We start from the raw sequence: 11,638 nt of genomic DNA, 5'->3' as shown, positions 1-11,638 counted from the left end.
CTTCTTTTAGTGCATCTAAATCTGGTTGTAAACAGCTTTTCACAAAGCCATTAATTGGTTGGATTGCTTTGTGAACGGCACCACTGAGTCTACCTACTATACGCTACTGAGCTATATTTCAGCTTTGTCTTTGTGTATCACTCTTATTTTAATTAATCTTATGTATCCACTGTGCCTTGATCTCCAGTTAAATGTGATTTATAGCATATTTGACTTTAAGGTGATTCAAATATTTTATCTTCTCAAAGATCCTTATAGATGTTTAAATCTGTTGCTTCACTTTGGCTGATCTCCTTTTGGCTCCGTCACTCAAAAATCACTTCCTTTAATATCATAGTATTAAAGAACGTCTATGCCAGATTGTCACTGCAGTGGAGCCTATAGGAGAAATGGTGGATGAAAAAACTATTCCACATTTGGTTTGTTCATGCTTCCTGTATCTAAAAAACTCTGTGTTAAAGCTCCCTTCCCAACTGAAGGTCAAAGAAACTCCACATCCGTCAACAAAAGGCCATATTCATGAAACGTCTTAAGGCTTACATCATCCATAGCAACGAGGTCAAAGGGAGTTCCTCCCATTCGTTCCCATTAGTCAAGGTTGCTCTTAGCTGTGTCCGGACTGGCTCTTAAAAGGAAATTATTGACCAGGAACTAAAGTGCCCATTGGGGGAATAACTGGTGGTATGTTAAAACACTTCATGAATATGGCCTCGGATCTAACACCTCCATGGCTCAGACACAGTTTGAGATTCCAGTTTAGCTTTGTGCTTCTGACCTGTGACCACAAGAGGGAGACAGGCCTCTGGTAGAAAGTCAGACGTCCCTCATACACACACACAGACCGGCCACTTTTTCTTTCTTTCACATCTGAAACTGTGCCTAAATGTACCTACTACTTTCTCTTGCATTTACTCACATGTGGTAGAAGAGAGATGGCAGTACAAAAGGCTTAAAGGGGACATATCATGCTTATTTCCAGGTTCATATTTGTATTTTGAGTTTCTACTAGAGCATGTCTACATGCTTTAATGTTCAAAAAACACATTATTTTCCTCATACTGTCTATCTGAATATACCTGTATTCACCCTCTGTCTGAAACGCTCCGTTTTAGCGCCTGTCTCTTTAAGACCCCTCCTACCGAAAAAGCCCAGTCTGCTCTGATTGGCTAGTGAGAAAAATATGGTGCTTTCTCGAGCCATAGGCCGTATATTCTAATGAGCCTGCATGTGACATAAGAAGGGGAGCCATATCTGAATGGTCTGTTGAATCACATGTTTTCTGATCTAGGCAGCCCACAAAAAAACTGACTGGGTTGTTTTTATTTCACAGTTTGTTTAATATATTACTACTTTTTAGTATACTTTTACTTGTAATGGAATATATCTTCTTTTCTTAAGGAAAGGATCTGGAAGTACTGCTTCCACTACTGTGTATGCGACTTACCACTGCAACACTACAGCAATGTATTCCATGAATGAGAACTATGAGCATACATTACCGCATTATAATGGGATGATAATAAATGAGCAAACGAATGATATAAAAACATACCACCTAAAACAAATTACAACTACATTACATTAATACATTAAATTAAATCATATTTTCAGTATGAAACACTTACCATCAGGAAAGGGGACACAAACAAAACATCGTATCTGTATGAATCAAATATCACAAATAAGGAAGTGTTTTTGGACGAGGTGTCACTCAGCTGCAACTAGAAGCAGTTCAAGGATTGTTTTCTTTACATTGGGGTTAAATAGATTTTATAATTTGTTAGTGGGGCCAACCTAAGATTGATTTACTACTGTAATGTCTATATATCTTGCATTAGAGACGGCATCTTATGGTATTTTTTGCTCATTAGTTCTGGAGCACCGTACAGCCTAATATAAACAAATACTGTATAAGCTGGAGAGATAAAGTCAGATCTAGCATTTTTTTTTTATTATGTCTGTTATTTTTTTTCCTAACACAGCAGCTCGTTGCTACAGTAAACCTACATTAAAATTAGAAATTAAAATATATTTGAATGCAGAATAACTCTGCTATAGTATTTTTTGCTGCTGAGACAGGTAGCTTTTTGGGAAAGATTTTTAGGAGAAGTTTAGGATTGGTTTTCTAGCAACAGCAGAATTTTAGAGGTCATGTTGACCTCCAAAAAAAGAAAAGAGCAGAAAAAGATGAAACATGACCGTGAGGGATGTGTTAATGGGGTGGGGGTGGGGATGCTAGGATAGAAAGGGCGGTCCTCTACAGGCCTGTGCCCAGGGGCCCAGTGTTTCATAATCTGTCCACATGTGCTTCAGATCAGTAATCTCAATGAAATGTGGGTGTTAAAAAGGCAGCACTTATTGTGTCTTTACCTTTTTTTATATGAATTATTTGAATACTTTGAAGAGGGCTGTCTGGCTGCCCAGTCGCTGGAAAAGGTCAAGAGGTCACAGCAGGAGCAGAGTCAGGAGAGTCAGGAGAGGCATGATGTGACCTTTAGAGGGGGGGGTTGGGGGGGAGTTTCCTCGGCTGCAGGAAAACACAAGTGTCAGAGGTCGCACTCCAGATTATTAGATCAATATGTGAGGCTCTGTTTTCAACGGGTCTGTTCCAGTGGAGAATATCTGAGAAGCACATTCAGTATTTGTGAACACTTTGAACACTACAGTAATAGTTTTTTCATTTATAACCACGCTAGAAAATTGTGTCTCTAAGAGGGCAATGACACACTTTGATCCAGAGTGAAATATCTTGACAGGTTATTGGAAGGCCGTGAAATTTGATCCAGAGAAATGCTAACAAAAAAATGCTAATTATACAGATTAGTACTGTACATGTATAATTTAAAGTATTAGTATTAGGGGGGGAGGACAAAAAACGATACAGCACAGTATCGCAATATTTTGCAATATTGTATCGATACACGGATGTCAAGTATCAATGTTTTATTATATAAACTAACCTCTTAACAATCCGTTTTGAGCCAAATTTGACGATGTACCAAACATTACATTTCCTGCTCCACTAATGTTAAATAATAGATAAATAGTTCCAACAATCTAGTTTTCTGGTGTGCACTGAGCACATCTAATATATGAATGAGTATAGCATCCTCAAAGAGCTGCTAATGTGGCTAGTAAAGAAGGACTCTAGACATATTTACACATGACTGTTTTCTTTAGGAAAGAAAGAATAAAAACGTGACACCTGGGCGTTTTTGCCAAAAACGTGTTGAGTCCTTCAACAACATATTCGTCACTAAATCTCTATTTGTATCCAAATGTGTGCTTAACTGACACATCAGCACAAGATCAGCCAATAAGGAGCGCAACAGCTGTATGACACATAACTGTAAAATAGGGGTTTTGTAATGACTACACCGTAGGCCACAAAGGGGAAAAATAAAGCTTGTAATTATGTGTCCAATTCTCCCCCAGTGTTATTTCTGAGAGCTTGTAAATGCACTGAAACTGTATTCACAATACAAATCACATGTACTAGTTCACAGGGAACAGTACAAGTGTTGCGTACACGCTGATTATGGTGTATAATAAAAGCAGCCTATAACATGAAGTCAGGCGCAACAGAAAGCTGAATGCTCGTCACATGTCAGACGATGTGACTCTGATGTGAACACTTTTAAACATCAGGCTGTTTGTCTTCAAACATGGGATGGATTTTCAATAGTAATTCACAGTATGTTCCGTAAATTAGAAGTGAAAACAAATTACACCAGCATGCCCAGAAGTCACGTTTTTATTCTTTCTTTCCTAAAGAGAACAGTCATGCGTAAATACGTCTAGAGGCCTTCTTTACTAGCCACATTAGCAGCTCTCTGATGATGCATGCCGGTTAGATTTGTGTCCAACTTGCTCTGACGTCATGCACACATGGGCAACGATAACCTCACGAGATCGAGGCGGCCGCAGTTTTAAGAGCCAGGCCCCCGCAGTTGCTCTCCACCAACTGTAAGACCCAGGGCATTATGGGAAACACCTGGCTGTCGCCTGATCAAAGAGCTGATTGGCTCTTAGGTTTGACAACAAACACCACGTGTTGTAGAAAGTCCGAACTTTCTGTGATATTTAGCGCTACTGTGAGCTATTAGTCTCATGTTGTGCAATGGAGGTTTAATCTGTTAACAAATAAATTGTATGTGGTTGATAATAATAAATGTTATTAATAGGCACTGATCAAAACGAGCAAAAAACTGACTTTTGGGTGTGTAGTCTTTCTAATTACGTATCTTCACAGTCTGATACCTCAACAGTTTTACAACAAACTGAGACTTTCTTGACCTGCAAAAGTATGTTTTAAATTGACAAAGATCATATGTGTGATTCATGGAGCAATTCAAACGGGATCAAAAAAATATTTTTCTCTCTCCGTTGACTACCACTTAATTTTTTTCCCGAAATAAGGTCCCATGGTGCTGCACCGGAAAGGCCGGGACTTAGGCTCTCTATAACCACTGCGCAGAGTATTGTGTGTCAGAATAACCAGAAGAGCATGCTGGCTTGCATACTGTAAAATGCGACCGGATATAGTAGGACATCCTGGTATTTTTGGCATACTATGTATTGGGACATACTAAGTATTGGAACGCACAGACAGAGCGAGCAACATCATGTCGCCATTGCACATAGTGGACGAGTATGTGTCTTGTCATGTTTCAGTGCCAGCTCTGCACAAACACCGACACCTTCTCCAATAGTGACGACTGCCAAAGCAGTACTTTTAGCCTGGCTTTTTTGGCATCTGCAAACCCCTTGTGGCCAATCTATGGAGACCCTCTCAGACTGCCAAATGTAATAAACAAGAGTCGTCTGAATTCCTCAACTTACTTCAATACCTCAGTGACACACACCTTCTCCAGTCTGACACAATTGCAGCATACTTCCAAAACAAATCTGCTCTCATTATGTATCAAGTGCAAGGCCCAACCAGGGACTGTTTACATTCTCACAGATATCCATCAATCTCCACTATATTTTATTCTCCTCGTGATTTATTTATTTATTTTTGTACAATCTGAATTTCATTGAATTTTTTTTTTTTTTTTAAGTTTCTTTACTTCTTTTGAGCAAATCTTAAAACAAATGTTCACTGGATTTAGAGGTATTGATTATTCAAAAGTCTAAGACACTTGAAACAATAAAGGCTCATAGAAACTAAGATCCACACTCTTCACAAGTCAGAAGAAGTCACCTTGTGATGTGAGCCAAATGCTATTTTGTGCTTCTTGATTTTAAAATCTGGGATGTGCTACCCTTTCACATTTATATGCTTATTGGACTCCAGCACTCCACCGTGAATCCCATTGTTGAAGCTCAACCTCCTTTACCAAATCATATATATACACTCACATCCAACCCCCCAGCATTAACACAGAAACAGCTTTTAAAGCTAGTCACCTGTCAAAGACAATTTTTGGAACAGTAATGCAAAACAGCACTTTACTATGGACATAAATGCACTTTTCTCTGCAGCTAAACACGACTGCAAATTGGTTGTACGACTGCAAATTGTATGAAATTGTGTCTGAAACGTTTACTTATTTTATTCTTATATTGTTATTTTTAGGTATGTTCATTTTAAGACCTATTTATTCTATCCTTTTTAATGCACTGACGGGAGCTGGGAGAAACAATATTTCGTTTCCTTCTGTGCATGCAAATACTCAGTGAATTGACAATAAAGTGAATCTTGAATCTTGAATTTTGAATCTATATGTCTTTATTATGTTTTATTGATTAATTGGGGGTGGGGTGGGGGGGGGGAGGAGTAACTATAATTGTTTTTCATCATTTTCTTTTTCTCATCCTCGAAAATTAGATGTTCTTTTTGCAACTTTTGCAGTTTGTGTTTGCTTATTTCATTGGTTGGTTGCTGCACTGCCAAGGAGGCAACTACAACACTGCGCATGCTCAGAGCATCTTCCAACCGGTCGGCATGGAGGTGGGATCCGCTGCAGAGCGGCTGCGGCTGATGATGATGCGTAGAAAAACCATCTTTCGACGCATTTTTTTTTTTGAGAGCAAATGTCTATGAGCTGAGCAGAGTGTGTGATGATTTATTTTTTTTTTTTCTAACTCTGCAGGTTATCACCTGCCTTCCTTCTTCCTCAGTGGGGCCGCTGGAGGAGGAGGAGGAGGAAGAGGAGGGGGATACCTTTAAGGAGGAGGAGGAGAAGGAAGAGGAGAATGAGGAGGAGGAGGAGGATGACGAGGAGGAGGATGAGGAGGAGGATGACGAGGAGGGGGATACCTTTAAGGAGGAGGATGAGGAGGAAGAGGAGGATGAGGAGGAGGAGGATGACGAGGAGGATGAGGATGAGGAGGAGGAGGATGAAGAGGAAGAGGAGGAGGATGAGGAGGATGAGGAGGGGGATACCTTTAAGGAGGAGGAGGAGGAGGAGGAGGAGGAGGAGGAGGAGGAGGAGGAGGAGGAAGACGAGGGGGATACTTTTAAGGAGGAGGAGGAGGAGGATGAGGGGGATGAGGAGGAGGAGGATTAAGAGGAAGAGGAGGAGGATGAGGAGGAGGAGGATGAGGAGGGGGATACCTTTAAGGAGGAGGAGGATGAAGAGGAAGAGGAGGAAGAGGAGGAGGAGGAGGAAAAAGAGGAGGAGGAGGAGGAGGATACCTTTAAGGAGGATGAGCAGGAAGAGGAGGAGGAAAAGGAGGAGGAGAAGGATACCTTTAAGGAGGATGAGGAGGATGAGGATACCTTTAAGGAGGAGGAGGAGGAGGAGGATACCTTTAAGGAGGAGGAGGAGGATGAGGATGAGGAGGATGAAGAGGAGGATGAGGAGGGGGATACCTTTGAGGAGGAGGAGGAGGAGGATGAGGGAAATGAGGAGGAGGATGAGGATTAAGAGGAAGAGGAGGAGGATGAGGAGGAGGAGGAGGAGGAGGAGGGGGATACCTTTAAGGAGGAGGAGGAGGAGGAGGAGGAGGATACCTTTAAGGAGGATGAGGAGGAAGAGGAGGAGGATACCTTTAAGGAGGATGAGGAGGATGAGGATACCTTTAAGGAGGAGGAAGGAGTGGGGGTGGATGCAGCTTTATCAATAGCAGGTTGCCTCAGATGATCCGGTTCAAACTAGTTCTGCTGTAGGCTACATATGCGACCGAGGCTCCACAAAGAGCTAACAGAAAAAAAAATACTTTTTCATGTTCTTCAATTTAATTTTTGCATTATTATTGCATAATATTCATTTGAGGATATGTGGAAGATTATGCGCAATAAGGTGCTGCAGAACATTTTATTTTTGTAATAATATTGTTTTCCATCTGTATATAGCATCCTTATGTATATCAGTAGCATCCTTTCTCATCTTTAAACGGGTGGTGTGGCTATTAAACGTCAACAAAACCTCCATCATCGTTATATTGAAGTTGTCCAAAATAAAAAGCACAAATCATGTCAGTTTTGTTCCTGAGAGCCGGGTTGTATAATACCAGTCCCGGTTGATCACAGGGAGTGTCGGTAGAGGACAACAAAGGATCCAGGATCCAGCACCAGCATCGCCGCCACACAGCCGCGCGTAAAGCCGGTGTATACTGTCGCTAGATGGGCTAGGTGGGAGGTTTCAGATGCGCAGATCTAATCTCCTCCATGTTAAGACTGATGTGTGGCAGGAGGAGCAGGAGGATGAAGCGGTGGAGGAATATCACTGCAGTGCAGCAGAGCTGTCAGTCAACACTGCAAGAGGAGGCTGCGCGCACACACGCACACACACACACACACACACACACACACACACGAGGGCGACTACCAGCTGGATTTAACGCTTCATAGCTTCCTTTTTAATGTCATATCAGGATATTAATACATCAGAATCAGAATCGTGTTTATTGCCAGGTGTAAGAGGTATACACTAGGAATTTGCTTTGGTTTTGTTGGTGCAAGTTATTAACAGTATAATAACAAAAGAATAGACAAAAAACCGTTAGAATAAAATAAGAATAAAAAAATTGAATTTCTACCAATATACAATATACAAAATAACCTATAAACAAAAATAAACATGATATAAACAGATGCAAATATTGCCATGTCTATATGTCTTACATCTCATTACGCACCGAGATATGAGCTCTGATAGAACTATTTTCAATTCGAATGGAATTATAAACCTACATTCTGAATTATTATAAACTCCAATTCGAATTCAAATTCGAATTTAATGACGCATCGCCCCTGCGTTACCTTGCGCCTTTGTGCTGCGTAATCGCATCCTTTTAGGTATAAATCTCAACAAATCATCCTCATTCAACGACATTATGAAGACAAACCTGATCAGAAACTCTACGCAATCTCCCCCCATTCCTCTACCTCAAAATAAACCGCACACTTGGCCTGTTCAGATGCAGAGAGAGAAGAGAGACTGTGTCGGTCTCTCTCTCTCTGTGGCGGCTGGTGTAAATGTTTCTAGGTACACTGTAAAAAAACAACAACATTTTTTTTAACATTTTCTTTCAAGAAATTTTTAATTTTTTGTCTGTATTTCAAAATGGCAGAATTTTGTTTTAAATTACATGTTTCATTTGTGATTTATATGTAAATGGTCTTAGATTTACAGTATTTTTCTGTAATCACAGGCGTCCCTGAGTCACACACAAAAAACATTACTACACTGTAAAAAAAAAATTTTTTTTTACTCTAAGTTTACTGTTTTTACTGCAAAACTTCTGAGTCAATGTGAATTTGGGCTTTTGCAACTTAAAATTACATGTTTCATTTGTGATTTATATGTAAATGGTCTTAAATTTACAGTGTATGACTATTCTAACAATAAATATATGTTAAAAGTAAAATATTTCTTGTAATATTACAGTAATAAAGGCTAATTATATAAAGATAAGATATTTTTTTTTACAGTTTATTTATGTTAATTAACTGATAGTATTTTTCCGTTTTTTAACAGACATTTACTGGCGTTATTTTACACTTTTTTTTTTTTTACAGTGCATCCAATCAATTTCAGCAAACATCCCGGTATAATTAAATGCAAAAAAAGTGAAGGTATCACTATACTATATATATAGGTATTACTACTTTGCAGTTAAATAATTAACAATTATTTTATTCCAACCTGAAGAGTAAATAATGCTTTTAAAAAACACAACAGTATAAAATGTACTCAGTGGTGGGATGTAACTAAGTACTTAAATACAATTTTGAGGTACTTTACTTGAGCATTTCCATGTCCTGCTACTTTCTACTTCTACTCAACTACACCTCAGAGGGAAATATTAGACTTTTTTACAGATTCAGATTATTAATACAAAATATAATCACATTACAATCAAATTACACATAACAATCAAATTACACATATTACTGGGTGCATTCCATATTTAAAACACAAATATTGACAATTTATATATTTTTTATTATTATTATTTTATTATTATTATCTTTATTATTTTTTTAAATTTTATTATTATTATTAGTAGTAGTAGTAGTAGTAGTAATGTTTTTGTGTGTGTGACTCAGAGCGCCCTCTATTGGCCGACCTCCACTGCAGTCTCCCTCCTCCTCTCGTCCATCAGCATGTAACTAACCAATGTGCGCATCGAGAGGACCAAACCAAACCCCTGAACCTGAATCTACCCGCCCTGCCTGCACTATAAATACTGCTTGAATCACACCGGCAAGTCTTGGTCGTCAGAAAACGCTCAGGGTTGCAGCAGAAACATCCCCCTTTTCGTCTTATCCCCCTTCATCCGTTTCTCTGTTTTTAAAAAAAAAAAAAAACCCTCATCCATCATTTTCCACTCCCCATTCTTCTTTTTTCCCCTCCTTTTTTTTTTCTTCTTACAGAACTGTAGTTTGTGTTTTTGCAGGCCAGTTTGCATGCATTTTTCGTCTCCCAAAATGGTTTGCGAGACTAAAATTGTTGCGGACGAACACGATGCTATACCTGGGACCAAAAAGGAGTCGATGATGTGGAGCTCTACTCCTTCTCCTCCTCCTGCTGCTGAGGAGGCTAAGGATGCGAGGAAAGATGCGGTTTTTATCCGCGAGTTCGAGTGCGCGGATCAGGAGGAGGTGCGGCGCATCTTTTACGAGGGTATCATGGAGAGGATACCCAATACTGCATTTAGGGGGCTCAGACAGCAGCCCAAGACCCAGTTTTTATATGCTCTTCTGACAGGTAAGTACACACAATACCTTGCATCATGCATCCTATACACTGGCTTATTTATCCCCACTTTTCTATAAAACATCTACTGTTTATGTTTGCATCCTAATGGGATTTATTTGAGGAACTTAAATCCCACTCAAATCCACCCAATCCACTCAAATCTGTGCACACCGGCATGTTGCTCATCATGCAACAAAAGGCATGGCCGGGCGCATGGTGCACGTGTAGCTATAGCCTGATGATGATGATGACATGCCGGTGCTGTTAATGAATGAGTGAATGAATTTGAGGATTGGCCCAGGGGGTGCACGCACGTACCCATAAAGCTATACTCCTCTCCAACACACACACACACACACATTAAAAAGCTGCCTCCTCCTCTTCCTCATCCTCCTCCTCCTCCTCTTCCTCTGCACAGCACAGCAGCCAATGCACCAGTCATGCACTGATCTCGTTTAGGCTTTTTTGTTGATGTTGCAGGGCAAAGATTAAAAGCCTCGTGTATCGTAACGTTATTTTTGGCATAAAAAAAGTAACTTTTTGGTTTTGATCACAATAATTGCTCGTTCTGTGATGAACAACATTGAAACTACAGAACATGTTTTTTAGCTAATGCATTCTGGGATGATTTTGCATTATTGGTTGTCCACTAAATTTGTAATTTTTTCTAATCTAACAAAATTAAAATGTTATATTTTGGTACAATTGTGAAAGATCCTGTATGTGCATGACCTGGCAAATCAATTCCATAATCATTCTTGGAAAGTTTTTTTTTTATACATAAAAATAGATTCCTGAAATCAAGACCAAATTTCTCTGTTTTTCATAAGGAGGCTGTGTCTTTACTTTTTCATCTCTGAAACATATGAAGAAAAATAAATGCTATGAAGCTTTCAATGTTAGTTGAAGACCTTAACCTTACAGAGAAGCCCTACAGCACTATTAGCACTGTAGTAACTTACTGTGTTAATTTGGCGTTAATTAGGTCTCAAAACATCATAGTCCTGTCTTTAAAATCCCCCCAAAAAAGTTCTATTTCATAGTTAAAATCCTCCATCAAGTCACGCTGGAGTGAACTAACTACCAGGTGGATTGCATGCCGCGCTCCAACATGCTATATGCAGCATCCAGCCTGCTTGTTTTGTGTTCCACTGTGCGCCCCCCAGCGTTACATCCCACTAATTACTCCAGTATGGTTTCATGAATTCACTACTAACATGCACTGAGAGTTTGACCATGTCACATGTTGTGCTCCTGCAGCTATACACTAATGTGCCTTACTTCACAGTTTGATGAAAAACGTGTGTGAAACTAATCTCTCTTTGTGAAAAATGTTTCATATTGTGCCATTATAACAGAAATGTTTCACTTATTTGATGCTCACAAAATGTCAATGTTGCCCTTTGCTCTTTTTTATTTACTGTGTCTGGGGTCAAATTCCGGCCAAAATCAAACATGTGATTCTCTTTTCTGACAGGTTTCGT

The 11,638-nt window shown here is 39.5% G+C and overlaps 1 protein-coding gene and 1 long non-coding RNA gene across 3 annotated transcripts in view; one reads left to right on the top strand and one right to left on the bottom strand.

Moving 5' to 3' along the window:
• Positions 1-2,408: 2,408 nt before the first annotated feature.
• Positions 2,409-11,638, bottom strand: part of LOC141761085 (uncharacterized) — a 26,840-nt gene continuing 17,610 nt past the window's right edge. The window contains exon 3 of the long non-coding RNA XR_012592523.1: positions 2,409-2,527. This is a non-coding gene — a long non-coding RNA (uncharacterized LOC141761085). The remainder of the gene's footprint in view (positions 2,528-11,638) is intronic.
• nat8l (N-acetyltransferase 8-like) overlaps positions 9,405-11,638 on the top strand; it is a 24,724-nt gene continuing 22,490 nt past the window's right edge. Inside the window, exon 1 of one of the 2 annotated variants that reach the window (XM_074624307.1) lies at positions 9,405-10,163. In XM_074624307.1, the coding sequence (XP_074480408.1) occupies positions 9,863-10,163 (301 nt within the window). In that variant the 5' untranslated portion in view covers positions 9,405-9,862. The remainder of the gene's footprint in view (positions 10,164-11,638) is intronic. The other variant, XM_074624305.1, reaches the window with a different exon arrangement.

This window comes from Sebastes fasciatus, chromosome 22 (assembly GCF_043250625.1).
Source record: "Sebastes fasciatus isolate fSebFas1 chromosome 22, fSebFas1.pri, whole genome shotgun sequence".
Classification (NCBI taxonomy): domain Eukaryota; kingdom Metazoa; phylum Chordata; class Actinopteri; order Perciformes; family Sebastidae; genus Sebastes; species Sebastes fasciatus.
Note: the sequence above shows the minus strand (reverse complement) of the source record. Positions and strands in the feature narration are given on the sequence as shown.